The 25,784-nt window shown below is 40.7% G+C and overlaps 1 protein-coding gene across 1 annotated transcript in view; it reads left to right on the top strand.

Annotated features, from left to right (window-relative positions):
- RAPGEF5 (Rap guanine nucleotide exchange factor 5) overlaps positions 1–25,784 on the top strand; it is a 225,725-nt gene that overhangs the window by 186,969 nt on the left and 12,972 nt on the right. Inside the window, exons 16-25 of the mRNA XM_044920237.1 lie at positions 743–887; positions 2,464–2,561; positions 5,033–5,063; positions 5,981–6,059; positions 8,319–8,468; positions 12,270–12,367; positions 15,560–15,682; positions 17,527–17,705; positions 22,665–22,755; positions 24,902–24,952. Of these exons, the coding sequence (XP_044776172.1) occupies positions 743–887; positions 2,464–2,561; positions 5,033–5,063; positions 5,981–6,059; positions 8,319–8,468; positions 12,270–12,367; positions 15,560–15,682; positions 17,527–17,705; positions 22,665–22,755; positions 24,902–24,952 (1,045 nt within the window). The remainder of the gene's footprint in view (positions 1–742; positions 888–2,463; positions 2,562–5,032; positions 5,064–5,980; positions 6,060–8,318; positions 8,469–12,269; positions 12,368–15,559; positions 15,683–17,526; positions 17,706–22,664; positions 22,756–24,901; positions 24,953–25,784) is intronic.

Genomic DNA, 25,784 nt, shown 5'->3' with positions numbered 1-25,784 from the left:
TCAACAGTACATTGTGAATGTTCACTGTCTATAAATGCACTACTAGACGATCAGTTTATGGCTGTAGATTGCCTATTAATTGATATGTGATAATTTAGTTAACTATCCACAGTGTTTGATGCATTTAGGTTACTCCTATTTTACTTTTTTTTATTCCAGTGAAAATGAAAAGTAGCAGTCCTTTTTAATTATGTTTACAAGTTTATCCAGTCTTTTTTTCCAAGCGAATTCCTGGGTGTGGGCATTTAAATCATATCACGAATTATACTCCAGAAATCGGTGCTCATTGGGGCTAATTGAGAAGTGACTGCTTTTATAAATTGTGAATTTCTGAAGATCAAAGGATATCTGGCCTAGTTCTGATGTAATTTTTATGGAAAGTATCTACCTAATGTAGTGAGGGCAACTCTGCTGTAGCCACCCTTGAAATTCGTGGGCCACTTAGAATCTCTTCATGGTGGCATCGACCCGTGCCTGTCGGCAGCTGTCAATGCAAATCATCTCATTAACCTTCACGACCTGCCACCGGGCGCGTGGAAGTCATTTTCCTGGGTTTACTTACTTTTGCTCTTTCTGGTGCACACCTTTTGCCCTTGCTACGAATACTCTTTTCTTCCCACATGCTTAGGTACTTGCAGATTCTTTGGCAAATGCTTTAGCATGTTTTGTGAAAATAAGAATAAATGGATCTCTTCATATTTTGATTTCCAACAATGCAATATTCTCTCTTAACCATTTCCACCTATTCTGCTAAGAAGTATCAAGGCAAAGAAGAAAACTCAGATGTTCCTTGTCGGAAACGAAAGGTCTTGCATCTTGTGTCCCAGTGGATTGCTCTCTACAAAGACTGGTTACATGAAGACGAACATTCAAAAATGTTCTTAAAGGTAATGTAAAATTTCAAGATATTCTTTGATGCCAAATGACTGATTTTATTTTCAGTTATGTACTTCAAAAATCTCTTTTGTAGGTGGCAGTCATGCAACTTTTTTGTCATATTCAAGCTGTGACTTAAAGAAAATATTAATTTGTTTTGATTTTTGAGGCCTGATACTCTGTACATAGAAATTTTTTTAATTGAAAATAATTCATTATGAAAAAAATGTAGGCAGCCAGGTTTACATTTGCTAATTTAAGGTTATTTTATATAATTCATGGGAATTTTGAGTACAGATGAAATAATTAAGGTAGATAAAACATATCTGAAAACTTGACACTATTCAATATGTTGAGATTTATTCTGAGCTTGAACTAACCAGTCCCATATACACAATATTTGGATAAAACATTATCATTTAAAAACTATATTGACAAGACATACATTATGAAAGGTTTTCAGACTGTGATGTATTTTGAGAATTTTAAGCAATAGTAAGAGTAAGTTGCAAAATGGGTACTAACCTAGATTTACATTTGGAATTAGATAAACTGATATATCTGTCTTTCTTTTCTTTCTTTTTTTTTTTTAAGTAGGCTCCATGCCCAGCAAGGAGGAGCCCAATATGGGGCTTGAACTCACAGCTCTGAGATCAAGACCTGAGCTGAGATCAAGGGTCGGATGCATAACCGACAGAGCCACCCAGGCGCCCCTAGATAAACTGATAGGTTTTTCTAATCATTAATAGCTGCAAAACCTTTTGAACACAGCTGATTCTCTGGAGGCAGTATGTAGACAGTTGGACTCCCTTGGCCACCAAAACCATATTAGCTATGCAGGTTAACACAGAGAAAGGGTAGAATGGAATTTGAGCTGGGAGCAGGTCTATTTCAGAATGGACAAGTGTTCAAACTGATTTTGCCTTTCATGAAGGAATTCACTTTGATTTCAAAAGTCAGGTGTCCTTTAGACATCCAGTTAAAAACTGGTTTAACCACTCTGTGCCTAAACTAATGTTATTTTCTTTTTTTAATTTTTTTTAAGACTTTATTTATTTACTTGAGAGAGAGAGACAACAAAAGCTGGGGGAGCAGCAGAGGTAGAGGTAGAGGTAGAGGTAGAAGAAGCAGGCTCCTGGCTGAATAGGGAGCATGACGTGGGGCTCGATCCCACTGAGCCCAAGGCAGATGCTTAACTGACTGAGCCACCCAGGCATCCCAAAAACTAATGTTATTTTTAAAACAGCTGGGTAATAGGATTCATTCGATTTTTTTTTTCCTTTCCAAATGACTATGTGGATATTATTTTTTTAATGTAGAATAGGCATGAAAATCTTGAGTAGTTTTCCAGGTGTCTCTAAGTTTCCAGCATTGACTACTTATGGCCCCTGAAAGCTGTGAGAGCCAAACAGTTGAGTGAAGCACTAGGAGGCGGAATCCCACTTAGGATCTCACCGGTACCTGGTTTAACCCCCTGTATGATTCCGCATTCCACCTATTCCCTCAGCAGGTTAACCATCGTGTAAGTCCTAATCCTTACAAAATAGGCCTTTCAGCTGCCATTTTTCTTTCTTCCCCACCCCCCAGACTATATACAGGAATGTACTGGATGATGTATATGAATATCCAATACTTGAAAAAGAGTTGAAAGAATTTCAGAAGATACTTGGAATGCACCGTCGTCAGTGAGTATTTAATTTTCCATATTACAGTTAATAAAAGAAAGCAGCAAATGTGATAGAATTTGAGTGTCTTACAAATTTCACCTTGGACCCTTTGAATCTGGGATCCCTTGATTCCTTAGCTTTTCTAGTAGTGAATTGTGTATTTTGTTTTTAGATCAAAATGAATGAACACAAAATCAAGCTTATTGGCTATTTTTTTTTATTTTTTCACACTTAATGCCGATTTTTAATTTATGTTTTTATTTATTTTTTTAAATTTTTTATTTTTTTAATTAACATATAATGTATTGTTTCAGGGGTACAGGTCTGTGATTCATCAGTCTTACACAATTCACAGCACTCACCATAGCACATACCCTCCCCAATGTCCATCACCCAGCCACCTCATCCCTCCCACCCCCCTCCACTGCAGCAACCCTCAGTTTGTTTTCTGAGATTAAGAGTCTCTTATGGTTTGTCTCCCTCTCTAGTTTCCTCTTGTTTCATTTTTTCCTCTCTTCCCCCATGATCCTCTGCCTTGTTTTTCAAATTCCACATATCAGCGAGATCATATGATAATTGTCTTTCTCTGATTGACTTATTTCGCTTAGCCTAATACCCTCTAGTTCCATCCATGTCGTTGTAAACGGCAAGATTTCTTTTTTTTTTTTTTTTGATGGCTGCATAATATTGGCTATTTTTTTTTTAACACTGATAGGTAGAAACCAACTGAGCCATAACAACCTGGATACATAAAAACAATTCTTTAATAAGTTATTATTTAATTTTAAAAGTGTAAATATTTAGGGCGCCTGGGTGGCTCAGTTGGTTAAGCGACTGCCTTCGGCTCGGGTCATGATCCTGGAGTCCCGGGATCGAGTCCCACGTCGGGCTCCCTGCTCAGCAGGGAGTCTGCTTCTCTCTCTGACCCTCCCCCCCTCACGCTCTCTCTCTATCTCATTCTCTCTCTCAAATAAATAAATAAAATCTTTAAAAAAATAAATAAATAAAATCTTTAAAAAAAAAAAAAAGTGTAAATATTTAACTTGTCATTTGCGGGGCTCATAGCTATCTCTAATGGAATAGGAAAAAAAACAGTTTTAGAAACAGGTTTCAGCAAGTCATGAAGCATTTTTAAAGTTCCATTTTATGGATTCCCTGAGGTTTATTTATCAATTTAGAAAGATTAAAGAAAACCATTTATTCCCTGACTTTTGGCATGTGTAAGTATCCCCAAGGTATCTGTCATCTGTCTTTCAGATTGCCAATACCTGATTTACCACTAACTCTCCTTATTAATTTTGGTGAATGAAAAACATCAGGTCATTTATTCAGTTTTCAGATAGAGCTGCAAAGTTAATCTGAAAGGAAAAATTGTTCTCTGATTTACAGTGTACTTTCTACTTAGTAAACATGAAATGCATGTGTTGTCAAGTGGTGAGAAACTTCTATGAAGATTTCAGCAGTTACAGAGGCACTTCTTGTAGAAAATGTTAATTCAGGCCTTTCAGATGACTAATTTGAGACTTAAAGCCTGACCTAATTTTAGTAAAGAGAGATCCTATTGCACATTAAATGTCTACATAAATTAATTTTAGGGCACAAACAAATCATGTATCAGCTTTAGTCCTCAATCATGAAAATCACACTTTTAGAAATTCAGAAATGAGACACAGTTTAGGACAGTGTTAGAAATAAATGTTGGGAATTTGGGTGATGTTCCTTTGTCACGGTCTACACCACAATAAGTTCTCAGCACCTAAGACTAGTATGAAAATGTGAACAAATAATTGAAACAGGAAAGAAAAAGAGAGACAACTTTTATATCAAAATAATCGCCCACATGGAGGTTGGTCTCTGCTGTAAGGCAGGCCTGGTTACCCTTGGGAAACTTTAATTCATGGTTTGATACATTTAAGTGCATTCAGTACATTAATGGAACTTCATACATCCCATTAAAAAACTTACATAAAATGGGAAATAATAGGTTAAAATAAGAAAATTATATAAGATATGACTCTTGCCTCTTCAGTAAAAGATTATGAGATATCTCTAGATTCTAGAAAAAGATTTGAGCTGGGGACCTACAGAACGTCCCCTACTTCCACCACCATGGAAACATTCTGGAAAAGATGTGCCTTAGCTAACTTAACCACCTGAATAACAATAATTTCACCCAAAATCTATCAGTATATGAGAAAACTTAGAGTTTCTGTGGAATGAATAAATTCAGTTCTTCCTTCAGCACTCACTTTCTGTGCACAGAAAGTAAAATATACTTGTTGAGGAGATAGCATCTTTTCTTCCTTATTCAGTCGAAACCCAGAGCCCAATGTCAAGGATGTTATACATAGTGACCTAATGAATACTAGGTTTTATCTTTCCGAAAAGCAGAAACCTCTGCCCAGTACCTGAAAATTAGTCTTCTGTGACAATCACTGCATTATTCTAGGTGTGGGATAAAGACTGACTTCTTGTCCTTTTCCTTTCAGCACTGTAGATGAATATTCACCACAAAGGAAGGTGAGGCAGACCTTTCTCTATCCGAAATGGGGCCATCAAGTTTGGAGAGCTTGCTTTGCCTCAGTTGGCATTTCTTCATAATTAAAATGAATCTTGCCTCAAGCCGACCAGGGGCAGGCAGGGAAGCCTGGGGCTGTGGCTTACACGCACTTTGCTGCTTCACTTCACTTTGCCTGTGCTGCTGTAGATCCAGACTGGGTGCTAGCCATGTGCCCTTGACTGGACATTCTGCATATTTTTGGAATCTCAGAGTTTCCCCAGTGTTCCCAGAGTGATCTAAATTTGAATTTGAAACATTGGTGCAAAAAAAGGAAAAAAAAATGCATGCAAGAATCTTGACGGCAAGGGTGAGGAAGTACTTTTCATCCCGACAGAAAGAGAAAGAAGGAGTGTGTTTCCTAGTCACCTTGAAGGGGAAATGCAAAATGAGTTGTCAGGCATGAGTATCGTAGAAGCTGATCTATCGGGTGGATAATCAGAATGAATAATGTACTTATTTCCCTTAAGCAAGTCATTGTGCTACGGCAGAAATATGCAACCGTCTCAAAGTTGCTTTATCCAAAAGCATGGTTAATGTTGGGGTGTCTCTCTCTAGAGAAGAATCTGTGGGTATTTGTAGTAGCCAGAGTTCAAAATCATGCCAATACTCTCCAGCATGTTGCAGGGAATAATTATAGGAGCTTTTTGCCTGCTTCTGGCTTTGGCCAAGGTCTGTTATGTTGCTCAGAATCTTTACCTCCACATGCATTAATAGAGGCAACTCCCTATTTATTCCTCTAAAATTGGATGGGTGGATTTCATACTTAAAAAAAAAGAAAGAAAATTGGCTAGCTCTTTTGGAACATGTTGTAAACAGCTGTGGTTTTCCAAAGGGCAGGAATGCATTCATTCATTGTTCTCTTTCTCGCTTCTCACAGAATAAAGCCCTTTTCCACCAATTCAGTCTTAAGGAGAACTGGCTCCAGCATAGAGGAACTGTGACTGAAACAGAGGAAAGTGAGTATGATTTTAACGAGGGTTTGGGGTAGGTGGAGTAGCGGTTAATCACCCTCATTGTCCAGCATTAACACATCAGCCTGCCTTGGAGAATTTCCAGCCGTCACACCCCTGTGACGAGCATGTTCACACCCAATACGGTGGTCTTTATTTTCTTGCTTTGAGTGTTGCAATTTTCTTGCTCATACACCAGTGTCTCAGGGACCAAGGACGTTTTTAATTTGGAAGGAAGGAAAGAAGACTTCGAAGAGCCTCTTTACTTTCTTAGGGAGAGGTGCAGAATTGCCGGGTAGGTACCGCCTGTACCTCTTGGCTGCTTTCTCCCTTGATCTGTCAGCCCATTGCCTGGGACTGACTGGAAAGTCCACGAAAGCCAACATGCAGGGCTTTGGTGGGGTCGGTCCCTGAGATGTAGAGGAGACTCTTGGCGAGAATAGTGGAAGGAAGAGAGTGCAGCTGAAATCCCCCGCAAGGCAAGGCTTCTTGCACCAGCAGTGCCGCAGGCCCAGTCTGCCCGCCCTTGGTCAGCACTCCCCACTGCTCCCCGGTGACAGAGCTCGGGACCCACTCTGAGGACAGCTACTCGCTCGGTACCAGGGGGACACCCTTTAGCCCCCTGAAGGTGCTGCCTTCTGTTCCTACTTTGTAACAGAACAGGAAATGGTTTTCTCCTGTTTGCTTAAAGGTTGAGTCAAGTGCCGAGCCTGGGGAAACACAACAGTGGAAACATTCACGCTCTTGTGACTAGGAGATTTCTCTTTGAGCCCACCTCTCGGTCTGTGCTGAAATTCTAAGTGTGAAGGTTTCATGTCTGCTCAGCTTCTCACATACTTAAGCAACAAAGTGTCACACACGGGCTGCTTCTGCTACATAGTGTTTGTGGAAGCTGGGAAAGAAATGATCTTACCTCCTAATTCCTTAGTTGCTGATCCTCCAGGCTGATTTGTCTTATAGTTTGATCAGATAATTTCCCAAGCTGATTACAAAGAGTATTAAGTATTTCAAGACCCCTGGCCTCTTTTTGTTCATCAGTTTATTAAGTAAGCTTTCCTCATATTCAGTGGTTTGTGTACTGGATCTTGTCTAGCTCAAAATTTCATTTTTCTGTGGAAGCAAAAAAGCTTTTTTTGCCTCTCCCGTGTCTGTTGACAACATATAAAACAACTATTTGTGAGATGCTGTTGTTTTAGTGACGTACCAATCCAAGCCAAGATCAAAATATCGTCAATGCCTTCTGGTGGCGTGTTTACTTTGAGGTTCCTACACCTAAACTCATAGTTTTTTTTTTTTGCTTCGTTTGCCTTTCTGTGGGAACTATCCTGAGTTTCTTTTTGTGGGGCCATTTAAATTGCATGTAAGGTTTTTTTAGGAACTGCACTCCCCCTTTTGTTTTTTATTTTTTGCAGTATGGCGGAGAAGAATATCTAATTGTATTATCTTTTTGAAAGAAGCTAGTATTTTATAATTCAAAGTAGCTGCTGTAAGAAACAAATAATGTATCAGTTATCTCCACTGCTATTAAACAGTTTCTACTCTCAAGTCATAAAGAAAATTTTTTCAGGACCCCAAGTCACCCTGATAGTGATGATGTCCCAGTAATAATTATTTGCACTGCAGACAATAAAAAAGGAAACTTAAAGGGCTAGAAATGTGACTTCTATTTGGAAACCCTACTCACCCCATCTTGATCAGGGACCTCATTATTAAATGATCAAGACACCCAAACACAGAAAGCATGGCAAACTGACAGATTTTTTAGATAAGCTTATGAGAGCTCTAATAGCAAAATGTGGTGTTCCTGATTGAGCCAACTGTGACTGTCCAGAAATGGAGTGTTAAATAAAAATTTATGAGTGAGATATCTTAATATAGTGCTTTGGGAAATCTCAGTAACCCTCAAAGAAGGAACTCAGAGCTATAGTTCTTGTAACCATCCCCCCCACCCCCCCTGCCCTGGTCAGGCCATCTCCACCATGAGCGCATGCTTCCATGACATGGGTCTCTCATTAGTTTGGGAAGCCTAAATCCTTGGCATGCTCATTCACCAGCTTTATAACGTTACGTCTGTATCTCAGGTGTGGGCAGGCACCGATTTCTATATGGATGTCCTCAGGCACCCATGTGCAGACGTAAATATGTAAATCGAGTTATGTAGGTTTTATACTGACGAGAATAGGAAAGTGGATGCCTTTATTTGGAAAAGTCTGTACCTCATGACTGCGGTTCTCTATTGACTAACAATTCTTGTGTTGTGTGCAGTTTTTTGCCACGTGTACGTAACGGAGCACTCCTATGTCAGTGTGAAGGCAAAAGTTTCCAGTACGGCGCATGAGATCCTGAAAGTTGTGGCAGAAAAGATCCAACATGCGGAAGAGGATCTGGCTCTGGTGGCCGTCACCTTCTCTGGGGGTAAACTGTTTTCTGTCCTGGAGTATTAATCTTTCTCTGGATCGCCCTGAAAGAAGGAGAGTCGACATTTTTATAGGGTAAACGTGTGGTTTGTCCCTTCTGGGCCCGCAGCTGGATGACCACAGTAACAATAAGAAGCTGCCTAGCGGAGGCGTTTCCATGACAACAGCCGGATACTGTTGGATCCTGAATTTCCTCCCCAAGAACTGAATAAAGGGCCATGCCAGTGTTTTGAAATATATTATAAAGCTTTTCATATTTTATACTCTAGATAAGCCTTCTATTTTCATATTTAAATTAACTTGGGAAATTGCTAAAGGATGAAATTACTTGAGGAAGGAAAAAGAAAGACAGCCTTGAACTAGTCATATTGCTGGCTGACAGTTAAATACTTAAAAAGACTCCCCGTTGAAGGAAATAAAAACTCCAATAAGCTGAAAGCTCACAGGCAGTGTTCGTTCAGGTGGACGTGGGGAGTGAGGTCTGGTTATAGCTTTTCCTTCTGCTGGGCCTTATTTATCCTCAGAGAATGGTTTATTGTCTGTTTTGAATAAGATCACACAGATTACAAGCTGACACTATTGATCTATGTGACCTGAACAGACCCCTTCGTTTTCACTGGGTCCTGTCAGATCTCAATGTTGCTGGCCTCCTTTTTGGCTTACAATCTTTATTTAATATCTCATTAACCCTGAGAAAAATACAAAGAAAGTGACTTAGCATCAGTAGTTGAAAAATGGGAGTACTATGTGAACTAATCAAGCAGAGATGTGGCAAGAAGGAGGGGGGGAGCCGATACCCGGCGTTCCTGTTTATCCTTCGTTATCATGTTAGGGGAAGGAGGAGAAGATGAGAATTTAACTTGGTGTTAAAGCATTTCTGTGACAGAATCTTCTATTGCTTTGTTACTCAGAAGCAGGTAAATGGTCCTATAAGCTAGCGGATTGCATAAGCGAAGTGTATAGCCCTTCTCCCTGGGCCTAATGAGAGTCTCTCCTCCCTCTCACGGGGCCCTAATTGTGCATCCCATCAAAACATTATCTAGAGAAAAAGAGCAAAAGTGGGAGAAACATCTGGGCTACATGAATTTTAATCAGAGAGTGTTGAATTTTTAATAAAATATTTCAGACATTCCAGATAGATACGCTAAATGCATATTTTAATTTTAAGTGACCAAAAATATTAAATGATTCTAAACAATATTACGCTTCATCAAAACCAACATTTGCCTCTCAAGAAAGTACCATGACAGAAAGTAGTCATCGGGTCCCCATTCTGGAGGAGGAAGGACCCTGAGTGAACTTGGTAGCACGACTGAGACCCCTCTCCCTTGGGGCTGACTCAGACTCAGCCCAGGGCCACACGTGAATCTGGAAAGTAATGAGTAGCTCTTTTACTATCCAATATCTATTTGATGGCCATGAAATACCATTTTTACACTCTATTAAATTAGATTCATCAGGGAGGCCAATGTCGTTCTAATGTGTATAGACTCATTGCTAATCTTCTCTAGAAATACCAGCTTATCTCCTGAATTATCCCACAGATTTGGAAATGTGCCATCATTTCCCATCAATTAGTACTTTGGTCTGTTAAGAACCTTTCCGCCCGTAGCTTCATATCTTCCAAACAATAATGCTTTATGAAGAAAAAGGAGAAAAACAGTGTTTAATGTATTCCTTGCTCTATTACCTAATTTTTAGTAAATAATGTTTTAGATACTACTTCAAAATGAAATGACAGTGAGATCTACTCTTATTTTCTTTTTGTCAAAAAAAGTTTGAAAATGTTGCCAATGTTGTAGGTTTTGTGGATTTTTCTAAAAGGACTGGGGCTATTATCCTCATGGCTTTCAGTAGGTTTCTAGCTTTATACCCTGAGTAGGTATAATGTATGTAGTAACAGAAACCTACCTGCCTAGTTTTTCAGAGCTTAAAATTCTATGAGCTTTTATCTTTTAGAGTTTAGTGACAAACCTGAAAATAAGAAAAAAAATATTTCCCAGAAAATGGAAAAGTTACTGTCAGAAAGCCATGGCATTTTATTCTGTAGCAAGGGCAGAATGGCTCTCATAAATTCTGATGTAAGGTGAACATAGGCACACACAAGGCTGCAAGAAATTGAAGCTAGAGAAAGAGGGAGGAGAGATGGAAGAACTTCAGAGCCCAGCCATGTGGGATCGTTTACCACACATGTCAATGGCCTGACACGGAAGTGCTATTGATCTTTATAATGCTGGGCCATAAAGAATATATTGGATTATCATTTGTGTACTTGGTATTAAGCAGAAATGTTCAAAACAAAATTTGGTCTTTGAACTGATTAAGTTATCTAGAAAAAGATACATGGAATATAGTGTTCCCCAACCATGCTGGGTAACTAAAAGGCTGACTTAGAAGCTGATCATGTTACAGTGCAATAAACTTGAGGATTAGTTTAGTCAATTCCCATCTGTAATTTGTAGTTAAGAGGAGGACATTTTTCTACAAAGAAGGCTATTGTGTTATAAGAGAGCTCCAACGATGGTAGAAAAATGGCTGAGGGACAGGAATAATTTGTAATAAGGGAAAGAGAAGAATATGTGAAAAATACTTGGCTTTTCCAGTAGTCAAGAAATTTAAAATAAACGGAGAATCTATTTTTGGTTTTAGCTAAATAGCAAACTTACCACAAGGAATGATCAGTATTGGTCAGTGTAAGAATTTGAAAGCAATTTGGCAGTTTGTATCAAAAACTTCAAAAAATATTCATTCCCCTTTGACCTAGTAATTCCATTTCTGAGAATCTATTTTTAAAAATCATCTATGAGCAGCCAACGATTTATGCATAAGGATGCTGACTTTAGCAGTATATATTATGGTTGCTATAATAATAGATCCCATTTATCGAGCCCCTCTTATGTGCCAGACCCCATGCTAGTATTTATATATATCTTGCCATCTAATTGATAAGACAAAAACATTGGAAACTATTAAATTGGCCAACAAGAGAGGAAAGATTACATGATGGTACAATGGACTGTTATGTAACCAATTAAATATGACATACGTAATTAATTTTGACAAGTGGATAAGTGCTTAATAAAGTCAGAATATAAAACCATATATGGAATAACTGCAAATGTATATGTATGTACCCATACTAATTATGAATGCATATGTGTAAATAATTGCAATCATATGTATGCGTGGATGTTGTTTATACACATTTACATCAAGATCAGAACAAAAACATACCCAAATGTTACCAACATTACCATCCTATGGTTATCTTAGAGTGATGAGATTGTTATTATTTTTTTAAAGATTTTACTTATTTATTTATTTGACAGAGAGCAAGAGTGAGAGAGAGAGTGAGAGAGAGAGAACACAAGCAGGGGGAGCGAAAGGCAGAGAGAGAAGCAGGCTCCCCTCTGAGCAAGGAGCCCGACGTGGGCCTCAATCTCAGGACCCTGGGATCATGACCTGAGCCAAAGGCAGACACTTAATGGACTGAGCCACCCAGGCATCCCCGAGTGATGGGATTATGAGTGATCTTTACTTTCTTTCCGAAACTGTGTTCTAAAAAAAATGACTAAATATTATAAGAAGGAATTGCAAAAGGCTTCCACTTTATGGATATTGAGCAGTGATGTCCATGGTCTCATTGGTGCCATTGAACACAGTTTGCCAACTGAATTAAATCTGCATTCTATGTACTTTTAAATATTTTTCTCTGGCAATTCTCACTCTTTAGATATACTGTGTATGCCTACTACTGTTCTTGTGTTTCTAATTACTGTTTTTTTTTTTTTAAATAAAGAGAAGCATGAACTTCAGCCAAATGACTTGGCCATCTCCAAATCCCTGGAAGCATCAGGTCGGATATATGTCTACAGAAAAGACCTAGCTGACACTTTGGTAAGGACTTTTAGCCTTTACTTGAAACACAAACAGCAGACTAAAGTCGTATTTTTGTATGTTTTATAATGAATGTTAGAGAAACACATTGAACTACTTCCTCCTCTGGCCAGTAATATACTTGGCAAACAACACCACCTTTGCAAATCAAAGACAGGTACACCTTGAGGAATCCTAAGCCTTTCCTGAGTCAAATCCTGCTTCCCTCTGGGCCTCTGAAACAAGGGATATGAGAGAAGTAACCCCCCCCCCCCCCATTAATCTTAATTCCCTTCCTTCTTTTTTGATGGATATGAGGAGATCAGGCTGAGAAATGTACCCTGTGCAAATTTAGGGGGAAAGAGACTGTATTGTTTCGGTCTATTTGGCACACTTTGAGTGTACCATTCCCTGGAAGAAAGGGTCAATTATCTGCCTTCCCCTGTAAGATAGGCTCATAACAATGGTACATGGGATGCCGGTGAGGAGTAAGAGTTGGAAGAAATGTAGAACCCATGCTGTAAGTTATTTTCATTTCAAATGTAAGAACATTTACACCTAAGCAGATGATTTATCGTTCTTACTTTCCTAAAAACCTCAGCCTTGTGATTGCTTTCTGCATAGTAGGATCAGGCCTCAGACCCATCACCCATAAAGAGCAGGCTCTGCCAGATGGTGATAGTATCATCTAGAGACATGGTCCTAGTCTATTTCACGGAGCCATCACTGACTGGGATGGTTCTTTCTAGGCGACTCCTGTTGAATTTATAATTGAGGAATGTATATACCACATGGGTTAACCAAAACTGCTTATAATAAAAATATTTTATGTAAAATTATCTACAAGTATCAACCTACCAGAATACTAATCATTGTCATTTTTGGCACTTACTACCAGACAGTTAGGTGCTGGGTAGTTTACATACCGTATCTCATTATTTAATATTCCCAGTAACCCTGTGAAGTTCAGAGAGGCGGAGTCCCTTACTCTAGCTTCCTGCAGCCAAGTAAGGGAAAGTGCTAGGATTCCAGGCCAATATTTGCTTCTGAAGCTCTAACATCCCTTTCATTTGTATATGATGAGGGAGCAAAGCAGAGGGAAACTTTCGTCTTACGTGGGCCTTTCTGCTTCGGAGTGTCCTTCAGCAGGTCACAGGTCCTGTGTCTGTGCATGATGTAATTCCATCAGGGAACCATGATGAACAGGATGCACAGCATCCTTGAGTAAACAGTGAGACTGGCTTAACTTTAACCCTCCCTATGGAGGAGGACGATCTACCCTCTGGCTTCTGTGGAGCTCCTGGATGATGGTGGAAACTCACATTCTTGTCTTCCATGTTCTCCTTTCTCGTATGACCCATAGACTTCTTGGTAGTTCCAGAGCTCTCCTACCACCATCTGGGGCCAGCTTCAGAAGAGTAGAAGGCAGGCCTAAGCAATGTCCTAGTGGAATAAACGGGTGCTCTGAAGTACGTTCCCAGATAAGCCAGTTGCCATCCTGCCCTCAACATTTCCAACTCTGCATCCTGCCTGAGATTCCCCTGTTGGAATCCTAGCTTTCAGTGTTTTATCTCCGAAAGATTTCAGTTGAAATGGAATATTCTAAGGGCAGGATAGATAACATGCGGAACCACTAGCACCCACACTCCACTTACATATAGATGAGTTACTCTTCTCAGAAGGTGGGAATTAGAGCCCTGAATGAATGGGTTAGAGAAATAGGAAGTGTTTGTTGGAGAGGGCCGTAGACAGCCTTGGACAACCAGAGGGCAGTACCAGGGCAAAGGGTGCATTTAGGGAGAAAAAGCAGGAGGGATAAAAAGCCAAGTGAAAATATCCTTACATCTCCAAATTCGTATGCAGAGATTTATGTTACTTCCCAGCTCTTGGCTCTCCCTCTGAATGCCTGCAGTGTAGCATGGCATCTATCTGGTTCCAAACTAATCAGGCCATGAGAAACGTGGGCTTTCCCCTACTCAGTATTTGCACATGCATTCTTTCAGTCCACCCTCATTGAGCTCCCCACTGTGTCCCACTCTGGGCTACAGGGACAATTTGTACCTTGACCTGCACTGAAAAGAATCAAGTCTGTGGAGAAGCTCTGGGGAGGCCTTTTGTCTTTTTTTTTTTTTTTCCTTCAAATTAGGAAACCTTTTCATAACAATAAAACTTGTAAAATGCAAATAATTTTGCAGTTTTAAAATAGGAATTAATATTCGGAACCTGAAATATTCTCTTCATCCTGGCATGTCATTTATTTTTGCAAAGTCCCATCTTTTTTTCCAAGTCATTAATAATTTTAACATCACTAACTACCCAAATCCAACCCCTCAATGGGAGAATTTTTTTTTTTTAAATAAACTCTAAGCCCAATGTGGGGCTCAAACTCACAACCCCAATATCATGTGCTTTACTGACTAAGCCAGCCAGATGCCCCTGGAGAATTTGTACTTTAATTAGAAAATATCAAATATTTTTTTTTAAATGCCAAATAATTTTTAACAAATTTAACAGTGACAAAATATTTAAAGTTTTGGTGACATTTAATAATTCCATGCCAGATTTTAAGGAAATGCTATTACCAGACTCATACCTATTTGTGTAGGTAAAGCCACAGATACTTAAAATAATCATCCGCCGTGGGGTATAAATGAAGTAACTTACTTTTTATTTCTTGTTTAAATTTTTTTTCACTTTCCACAGGCATTTTAATAAAATTTGTAAATGTGTGTCTGGGATGAGGCTTGTTAAACGTATTTCCTGCAAAAGCCATGTCTGTCTTTATTGAAGTGCACCATGACATTTCTTTTGTTTGTTTTTATACTGACCTGCTGGCACATTAATTCTTACCAGAAGCCAAAGTGATTTCAGGGCTTTCGCTTTCATTACGCTGTCTGCTGGGGCAGTGTTTTATAATCAGATTTGTGGATGCGTGCATGTGCGCGCGGGCGTGTGTGTGTGTGTGTGTGTGTCTGGGGGGAGGGGCAGGCTAACTCAGTGAAGTATCATTGATCACATTCTGCCGTTTCCAAGGCTGTTTCCCAAATTGGTTGTAACTCACCAAAGATGAACATACCAGGGAAAATATTAAGTGCACTCAGACAAGATTACTTTCCTAATCTGGGCTTCTAGTGGCTTTTCTGTGGCCAGCCAGTTCAGTGCCAGACATTTGGGAATTACTGAGGATCCTTCTGCTTCTGTCTGTCGGTTTAGAACCCATTTGCAGAAAATGAGGAATCACAGCAAAGGTCGGTAAGGATTTTGGGAATGAACACTTGGGATCTTGCTCTGGAATTAATGAACTTTGATTGGAGTCTCTTCAATTCGATTCACGAGGTAAGTTAAGGAGTGAAAAGATAAAAAATGCTAGTGCTATTTTAACTTTGCATTCTTTTTGAAGAGTATTTGTATGTGACTCAGTTTTAAGAAGATCCATCATCCGGTGATATAGTTATGCTTAGGATGCCATAGCCCAAAAGATTTTTGGGGACTTGAAATACATTGAAAGACTGACCCAAACCTAGGAAAATCAGAATACATGATCATGCTTTATTTGTTCCTAATGTAATCATATGTGTAGTATAAAAATGCTGTATTTTTATACGTGTGAATACTTAATATTTGCATGTTTATTAAGCTCTAATGAAACTGAAGAGCCATTTTACATTTGACAACTTTGATATTGATTCTTTTATTTTTTCCATAAAGTTCATGGTAGCGATACAAGAATCATATTTATGCACATACCAGCATACACAGAGTCATTCTTTCCCTCAAGAACATTCTATACATTTAGACTATGCTGCAAGACTTAAAGTACTTTCTTGAAACTTCGGAGATATATTTCAAATTTTTAAGTTCATCAACCCTCCCTTTGAAGACAGCTTAAACATTTATAAGATAATAGATTAGGGACAAAATACTACTGACAACTAAGGAATAAATGTAGCCAGTGGAAAGGCTCACAGGAATCAGGAGATGAAAAATGAGACAGCTCTGTGCAACCATATGTTACATTTGCTTTGCCATGTAGGGAAATTTTTCATTACAAAACAGCCTTTCCTTCTGAAGAAACTCATGCCCAACTTGGGGCTTGAGCTTCGCTTTCATTTTGGAATGTCTTTTAAATGTCCTCATTAAAAAAATGCCAACGTTATCATCTAAATTTAAGCAAGTAGTGAACTCCTTCAAGCTAAATGATTTGTGTCTTTGGAAATGTTAGTAAGAGTAGGATGTGTCCCTGCTTGTGCTGCTCTCTCAGTGGGAGCATGGGAGAGTGCGCACACCCCTTCATTTAAAAACAAATCTCTTCTGTTGCTCTGCATATGATCAGTCTATATAAATAGTCACTCGTCTTGCTCAATTTTGTAAATTTTGGACCTAGCCCTAATCTCACTCTCTTTCTGTTTATGATTTTACTGTATCTTTTATCCGTGGTTCTCAAAGAGTGGGACAGCATCAGCAGCACCACCTGGGAACTTGTCATAAATGCAGGTTTGGGGCCCCACCACAGACCTACTGAATGAGAAAATGTGGGCGATGGGGCCCAGTGAGCTGTTGTAACAGGCCTCTAGGTGATCCTGATTCACACTAAAATTTGAGAGCCCTTGTCGAAAGAATCTCCCTATACTAGTGACAATCATTTCTACTTGTTTTTGCCGGTATAACAAGTTCAGGAAGTTTGGATTTGATTCAGCCTGTGATTTAAACTTTAGAACTTCTTAGATTTTCATGTAAAACTGTATCATCTGCACATTCTAAAATAAGATTTTCCTGGGGCGCCTGGGTGGCTCAGTCGGTTAAGCGACTGCCTTCGGCTCAGGTCATGATCCTGGAGTCCCGGGATCGAGTCCCGCATCGGGCTCCCTGCTCGGCGAGGAGCCTGCTTCTCCCTCTGACCCTCCCCCCTCTCATGCTCTCTCTCTCATTCTCTCTCTCTCAAATAAAAATAAAATAAAATCTTTAAAAAAAAAAAATAAGATTTTCCTGAGGATTCTAGGTGAACATTATTTAATAAGGCATCTCTAAAACTGCATTGTTTCAAATTGAATCTATTGTTCTGTTCTCATGACACATTATGAGAGTGGCGAACTGAGGCAGCTCTTAAAAATGGACTGACTTTTGTATCAACTTGTCTCTGTGCTAAAAATAAATGCTGGTGTGAATCCATCTTCTTGCAGCAAGAGCTGATCTACTTCACCTTCAGCCGACAAGGCAGTGGGGAACACACCGCAAACCTCAGCCTTCTGCTGCAGAGATGCAATGAAGTCCAGCTCTGGGTGGCCACGGAGATCCTGCTCTGCAGCCAGCTGGGCAAGCGAGTGCAGCTGGTGAAAAAATTCATCAAAATCGCTGCACAGTGAGTTCCTGGCGGTGAAAAGGGCAATTCTTCTTGTCTCCTTGAGAGAGTACACTTTTTCCCCTTGTGATAAGAAGGGTTAGAAGGTAAAAGTAGAATACTGAGTTAAGTGACCAAATGATTGAAAAGGTCGGTGCTTGAATATTTATGTCTTTGCATTTGAAGTGCTTATACTTTAAAGTCAATGCCAAAATACCAATGCCAAAATACTCCAACCCCCTGCTCCATGCTGCAGGACAGTTAAGCAGCCAGTGCCCACATGCTCTGTCCCTCAGCTGAACTACAGTGTGGCCAGCGAGCTACAGCAGGCTGGGAAAACCGGGAAGATGACGTGAGAGGGTAGAATCACTGCAAATCAGGTGCACTCTAGGATTCTGTTCTTGGCTGCTTGATGCCCACAGTGTGGACTTTGCAAATTCCTCAGCAGGCCCAGCCCAGGCTGGTCCCACCTGAACTCGGAGCCTCCCCCACTGGGTGCGCGCCATGCTACAGCCCCTCTGAATGGCTGTCTGTCCCATGCACGCCATCCTCCAGGCCTGGACGCGGCATTGTTGGCTCTGCCGAAATGACCACTTCCACCTTGCAAATTGCTGTCATTCTTTAAGACCGAGGTCAAAGGTTGCTTCCTTCCTGAAGCCATCTCTGACTTTCAGATGCAGGGTGAACTACTCCCTGCCCCCACTCTCCCTCACACACGTGCTTTTTCCCTTTTAACTTTTTTATTATATTTATTAAACTTCTCTGTTTATATAGAATCCCTTCACTTGGCTGTGTTAGCCTCCAGAGGACAGGGGCCATTACTAATCAAACATTGACTAATCAAACCTGATATGTCTGATGCAGAACTTGGTAAATAGCAGTGACTCAGTAAAGGTTAGTTGAATGACATTTTAGTAACTTGCTGAGAGCATCTCTTAAAATACCAGATTAGTATCCTGAGACTGCTCTTCGGACAGCCTCCCAACAGAAGTAGGCAGTGTGAATGAGAATCTTTCCCAGTTGCTTCTATTTCCCATTTTATTTCTCCTTTGTCTTCCAAAATAGTTTTTACATCAAACAGTTTTGGAGTATACAGCAGTGTAATATGTTCAGGAACTATGTATTGATCACTCATTACTTGTACAGATCCTTGCAAGGGAACCATGCATTTCCATTGGGAAACCAGACTGACCCTACACCCAATCCATGCCTTTGAGGAGTTTGCAACCTGCTGAAGGGGTACTTTGATAACTCAGATGGCTAATGTGCAAAATAGAACAGGGGGTGCCTTATTCTGAGATCAGATTCTGCTGGGGCTTTGGAGAGGGGAAGCTCGTATGCCAACGACGTGGAAAAGGAGGATTCGCAAACAAGTAGCATTCAAGGCTGTGTTTGCATTCTGGGGGGAACTGGACAGATAAGAATTCCGAAGTGCTTACTCTCCGTGGAGGTGAAACTCACTGGAGGAGGGCGGCAGAGAGGTTCAGTGGAGGCAGACAGCATATGGTCAGGGAAAGGAACCTCATCCACTTTCACCAGAATGGAGTGTTATTTATACAGAAATTGTGGGAGATTAATCTGCAAAGGAAGATAAAACCAAATTGTGAAGGATGTTGAATTTCAGATAGAAGAGTTTGGGTTGAATTGAGAAGACAGGGATTCATTGCAATTTTTGTGCAGGAGACTGACACGATCAGAGCTGTCCCTCAGGAAGGTTGATCTGAAGGTAGCACATATACTGAACTATAGGCAAAGAGACCCCCCAGCAGTAGGGTATCTTGTTTACCTAGCAAGAGATAATAGAAGTACCCAACCTGGTGTTTGGTGTGACTGGGAATGGAAGGAGAGAGATACAACAGATATTCCTAAATCTTGGACAGTTTTTATGGTGAATATTCCTTTTTTTTAATTTGGCCAGTGCATTCCAAATGGCCTGTGAAATTCATAAAGGTGAGGCTCTTTTGGGTCAAAAGCTTTCTTATAAATGCCAGTTATTTGGAGAAATGGGACATTAATGTCCCAAGGAGTAAAATGACACCACACAGCTTAGTTCCAGTATAAGATTATATCTATCCTCAGGGAAATGAAATATATTCACATCTTCTCCATATGGCCCCATGCTCTTGAATTATTTACTGTACTGGTCTCTCCATCCCTAGCCCATGGAATAGAATGCCAACAGAAACATAAAGTTAAATTCCTCATAATCACACTAGTAGGAATAACCAAGGGAAAACAGTAATTTCCATGATCATGAAGTGTCTACCCTGCCTAAGGCATCTATTTGCATATTCATGTTTCCCTTCCTTCTCGCCCTCCCCATCCCCCACCTCTGTGGGCTGAGTGGAGTTTATACCCTCACACAGACAAAGGAATGTTTGCTAAACTGGAATGTTTCAGTGTCAGTTTGTTCTTATCCTGGAATGAACGAACCTTGGTAACAAAGGATTCCAGACCAGATTGGTATCCAATATTTGTACTGTATCAATTTGTCTTCTAGAGAAAGCATTTTTTTTCTTTCTTATAGGTTCAGACGTTAGTTATATGTGCTTTTTTTTTTTTTATTGTAAGTATAACTACAGAAGAGATCTGAGCCAGGAAAATTGTTGATGGGAGCTAAAAGATAAAAAGATGAGAATTCTGAAATTCCAGACAGATAAATGATGCCAAATAAAAAGAGGAGTAATAAACCTTTTTATAATGAATAATAATAAAACCATTTCCCCAAAAAGTCTTGTTTTCAACTCCAGCAAATGCTCTCCGAAAGGCTTGCTGTATCCTGGGTATTTGGGTGACGGGCAGAATATAAAAATGAAATGGATATATCCTCTAGCTGTGAGGAACCTAAAGTCTAGTGAGGAATCACAGGACCGTGGGCTTCCATCATGTAGTAAGTGGGAGGACCTGGGAGTCAGAGAGAGCCTCCCACAGAGGTGCCTGTGGCCCAGGGGCAGGACAGTTCTCCCAACCACAGGAACCTCTCCACAGAGGAACCTCAAATCAGCACACCAAGCCATGGAGCTCCCTCACGTCTGTTCTGGCTGGTGTGAACTTTCCAGGGGGGTGATGAGACAGAAAGGGAAGCAGAGGCCAAGTATGGATGCCTTTGATCACCGATAATTTACAAAAACAGGTGGATTTCTAAATCATTGACCCAGAGGCATCTTTATGTGTTCATTCATGGAATATACCAGCAGCGTCCACCCAGGAGAAAGTTGGTAGAAACCAGATGAAGGGGCCAGTTAGACTGAGTTTCGGGTCCTCTCGCCGACCCCAGAGCTGCAGGCAGGGCCAGACACCGGGCAAGGAAGACTCTGAGAGGCACAGCCCATGCCCATGGAGGCTCCGCAGTGAGGGGCCTGCAGGACAGTATCTACCCCAGATACTTCGGACCCTAGGTATGGAGGCAGCAGTGTCTTTCCACATTCCACTATTATGGGGACAGAACTTCCCACATGCTCCCTGGTGGGACCTTGTCTGCCCTGGAGCCCAGGCCCAGCTGTACTTGGGCAGTATGCAGCCCCCAGCTGACCCTGGGAGCAGCCCGCTTAGGGAGGACCTGCCAGGCACAGCCAGCTCTGTGTGTTACTCCGGAAGCAGCCCCATCCATTCTCCTGGCTCTGAACTAGATACTTTCATACACAGCCTGTGCTGCCGGAAAGCCGTACCATTTTGGGGGACAGTTTTTAGTATGTGTCGAGAACCTTTAACGTCAAGATAGCTTTTGACCAATCATGTTATGAATGACTGAATGTCTCAATTAAAGGAACTATAAATCCAGTTAAAAAGTTCTATGCACAAAGATACTCATTGTAGCATTCTGTATTGAATTGAATTGAGAATAACCTAAATGTTAACAATAGGTGAATAAGTAAACAAATCATGAAATGTTTTTGATGAAGTTATATAGCCATTCATGATGATAGTGAAGAATTAATAATACACACTATAACACAGTGTAATTGAAAAAGCAGGACTTGGAGTTACACATACACTGTCCCCAAGTTCCATATGAGCCCCTGGTGGAGATGCGGTGGAAAAGAGGGGGCATCTGGGACAAGCTGGTACTTTTTATGCCCCGGCTTACTGTTGAGCACTTTTGTATTTCTTCATATTTATCAAGTTAGAGTAATTTCTTAATTTTAAAAACTTTGCTTGGAGAAGTGGTTTTTTAAAATGCCCCAGATGAAGGAGTGTCTGGAACCCACAGGCTGTCCTGGCTGACCTGGGAGACCAAGCCTCCTCCGCAGGCTTTGAAAATGAGTGGAATTTTGACCAATTAGGTTGAAGGGCATGATTGACGTTATGCAGAACAGATAAGCTTACAGAGTGAATGGAGCTCAATGCGATTTTATTTTGCACTTTATTTCCGCCTTTTTTTCTCTAAATGAGAAACATGGGACAGTATCCCCACAATACATGCCATATTTTACATAGATACATAATACAGTAGCTATATGGTTGATGGCAAAGAAAATGCGCCTGAATGTCATGGCAGGGGGAGCTTGGGCTGGTGAGGGGTGAGGTGAGAGGGGCTTGTCTGTCAAAACATAACGACAGCATCCTGAGTACAGAGATGGGACAAGAGAGCTGTTATAATGAGAGTATGCTACATATAAAGAAACGTGAATTCAAGAGTTTTCAGTTGAAATCGTAAATGCATCATCCAAAATAGATTTTTTTAAAGGAGGAATCTTTTGAAGTGTCCAGAGGGTGTCTGGAGCACAGATCTTTTCCTAGAGGTAAGAATGAGCTGGAGTGTTTGGAATCTGTCACCTGTATGAGGAACGGTGGAGGGGACACCCCCCCCCCACACACACACACAGGGGCACTCAGTGTGTGTTGGTCTTGGAGCAGAGTTTCATCGCTGCCCTGGACTTTGAACTCTGTGGCCTAGGAGAGTCTTTTCAGCTTTATCTTTTGTGGTCATCTGGCAAAAGGATGTTGCTCCAAGTACCTTGTGCTTTCTTTATTCCGTAGCTGCAAAGCCCAGAGAAACCTGAATTCTTTCTTTGCTATTGTGATGGGTCTCAACACTGCTTCTGTCAGCCGGCTGTCACAGACCTGGGAGGTGAGCCTTGGGGGTCCATGTGGAAAGGGGAGAGGGTGTTAGAGATAAATAAAACTGAACGGGAAATGTTCCAGTGAAAGGCCTTTCTTTAAAATAAATTGATTTAGATGGTTTAAATAAGTACTACTAGGGGAAAAAAAAGTTAAAAATGAATGTGTCAGGTTGGACTATTTTGATCAAATGGTCTTCAAAATGGTTCTATTATTTATATAAAATACATGAAATATATATTATATGTATTTTCATATACATAACATATATATATATGAAGGAGATAAAAATTGTAAAATGCTCCACAGGTAGAATTTTTTTTCTGCTCTGCTGCCATGATTGTGTGGTTCCAGCCCCATGTTGGTCCTTTCAAAAGTGGTAATGTGTCGGGAAGCAGATTTGCTGAGATGCTAGTGAATGTAAGCTTCCAGGCCTCTCTCTTGCAGGGCCGCCTGGCAGTGTGTTCACGTGGATGATGTATACCTTTGTAAAATTTGCAGAAGTAAAGTAATTTTGTATTCTTTTTTTCAACGAGGGCCCACAAAGTGTTAAGTTTCAGGCCTCCCAAGTCTGGGTTCTCTCTGTGTCCCTGTTGCATGATGGGGTCTACCTGGGTTCTCAGATGGAGAGGCCCACTCAAGTTAACCCAAGCTCTGGGACATGGACTCTAAGGGCATATGTGGGAAGAGCTGAAACCGGCGCATCCTTGAGTGTGGCCAGACACAGATAGAGGGCTCTGGCCTCCCCCCTGGCCCCATCACCTTCTTTCTTTGGGCTTTTGTTTGTTTCTCTCTGTTCCCTGTTGACTGGCTACCTTGTTGCGTGTACCATTTCTCTCCCTCCCCCTTTCTCTTTCACCATCAAGGCTGCTCCCTGATGGCCCTGACCTGCATGTGGCTCATGGGCTCTCCTTAGCTTCTCTCCAGTCCCCTCAGCTTCAGCTCCTGTCACTACCCCGTTCTGTATATGGTTCCCAGTTCTCACTCCTGCAAGATAGGCCAACTATTTTTTTTCTTACATGAGATGTCAGCACAGGGCTCTGAGCATCTTAGGGATTCACTTTCTTTGCATCAGGGGCCATTCTCCATTGGAATGCGTGGTGGTGACCTGAGGTCAGGGTCAGTGCTCCTTAGAGGAGTGCAAAAGAAAAGAAACGAAAGGCTTGCCTGCCCTGGTTAAGCAAACAAGACCTGCGCGTGCCATCATAAGATGAAAGGAGGTGGACAACCATTGCCACAATCCATCAGAGCAGGGGGGAAACCAATGGCCAGCAAGGGTCAGAGGAGAGTGGAATTTGAATTAAACCTGGAAAGAAGGCTTGAGGTGCAGAAATTGAGAGGAGAAAGAATTCAATTCAACTCAAACAGCATGCATTTCATGGGCATGTGGATGGCCTACTATGTGCAGGGCTCTGCATCCGTGCCATGGCTGATCCATGATGGGCCGGACCAATTAGAACAGAGTGTGTGGTAATGGAGGAGGTCCAGAACCAATTCCCGTTGGACCCCAGGAGGGCAAGTGGAGACTCACCCCAAACCACCAGCTGGAAAGGGGCAGCATGGGAATTCAAATTCAGATTGACTGACTACTAGGGAAGGCCTGAGTTTCTACCCTCTGTGACTTCCCATGCCACCTGCTGGTGTAGGGGATCTTTGCAGTTCAGCGATCCTACCCATTGGTGTGCAGGCTTCGTCAGTTAGGGTTTTTATGGCCTTTCACCATTTAGCCCTCTGCTGTGAAATGCAGTTATATCATTTAAGCAGAAAAAATGCCAGCCAGTATTACTATTTCCCATTCAGCAAGACTCTGTGAGAAGTCGAGAGCATTCGCCAAAATTGGGATATGGAACTGAAATCCCAGTTTGTATTGAAAAATCACCAGTGTGTGGAATGTCTAACCAGCTAGATCCCTGAGTCATGTGGCCGTTACTTATTTTAAACTGTTTTTAGCAACACTCCAAGGGAATGTCACATTAAGGAATGATGAGGATTGCATAGTGAGAAGCAATCGGGGTAGAATCAAATGATAGAGGTGTTTGTGGTCAGAAACGTGACACATGGAAGCTCAGCTTAATAAACTTTCCCCCGTTGGTGCCTCTGAAAGTAACAGACTTCTTTGACCTTTTCTTCTTTGTATTTTGTTTGTTTGATTTTAGAAAATCCCTGGGAAGTTTAAGAAACTTTTCTCTGAACTTGAAAGTTTAACAGTAAGTAGTGAGCCAAACGGGACTTACTCTTCAAATCCCTTGATAGCGCCGAATTTCTTTCTAGATTGCAGTGGCTAGGACCCACACTTCACCCTGTCTGACTAGACTAGACCACTAGTCTCGATCACTTAGTACATTAGACTAGATCACTCGTACATTAAACTATAGCTTTCCTTCTTATGGAGGGAAGAAGTTGGCAGTTAATGCTTCTTCCTCTCCATGGAGAAAGGTAGTGAGAATGGTCCTTTTGACATGATTTCCAGAATGCAGATTTTTAAGTATATAGTCCATTTCAAATGTCTACAAAATTAATTGGTATAAATGGAATGTGCAGTCAATTTCTTATGCATGATTCTTTTCTCCTTTTTCTCCTTTCTACCATTTCTTAGGTTTAGATTTTTTAAAATGTCTAGGTGCTTGTCAGAACACAATAAAACAGTGTTCTCTTATTTTCTATGTATTGTCCGTGCATTATGAGGGAGGTTTTTCTTTGCAATGTACCTACAAAAGACTTTGGGGTTAACTCGTGATAGAAATTATGCAGAGGAAACTGTACTTAAAGAACCTATTTGAGGAAAATAATAGGGCAATCAAAAGGTGCCTCCCTTTTGCAGTCATTTCCCATTATTGTAAACTAATAAGTTGACTTTTATTCATTGCCTACATTTCCTGCCCTAATTTAGTGAGTTTATTCTCCTAGGAGACCTTTATCTACTTTGTTCTGAGAAAGAACCTCTCGATATCGACATCATATTCAAATTGTATAGCAAAAGTGGATTTAGAATTGTTTCTATAGCACATTGATTTTTCTTTCTCTTTATAATCCGCTTGG

This window comes from Neomonachus schauinslandi, chromosome 12 (assembly GCF_002201575.2).
Source record: "Neomonachus schauinslandi chromosome 12, ASM220157v2, whole genome shotgun sequence".
In the NCBI taxonomy this organism is placed as follows: domain Eukaryota; kingdom Metazoa; phylum Chordata; class Mammalia; order Carnivora; family Phocidae; genus Neomonachus; species Neomonachus schauinslandi.
The sequence above is the reverse complement of the archived record's forward strand: the minus strand, read 5'-3'. Positions and strand labels throughout refer to the sequence as shown.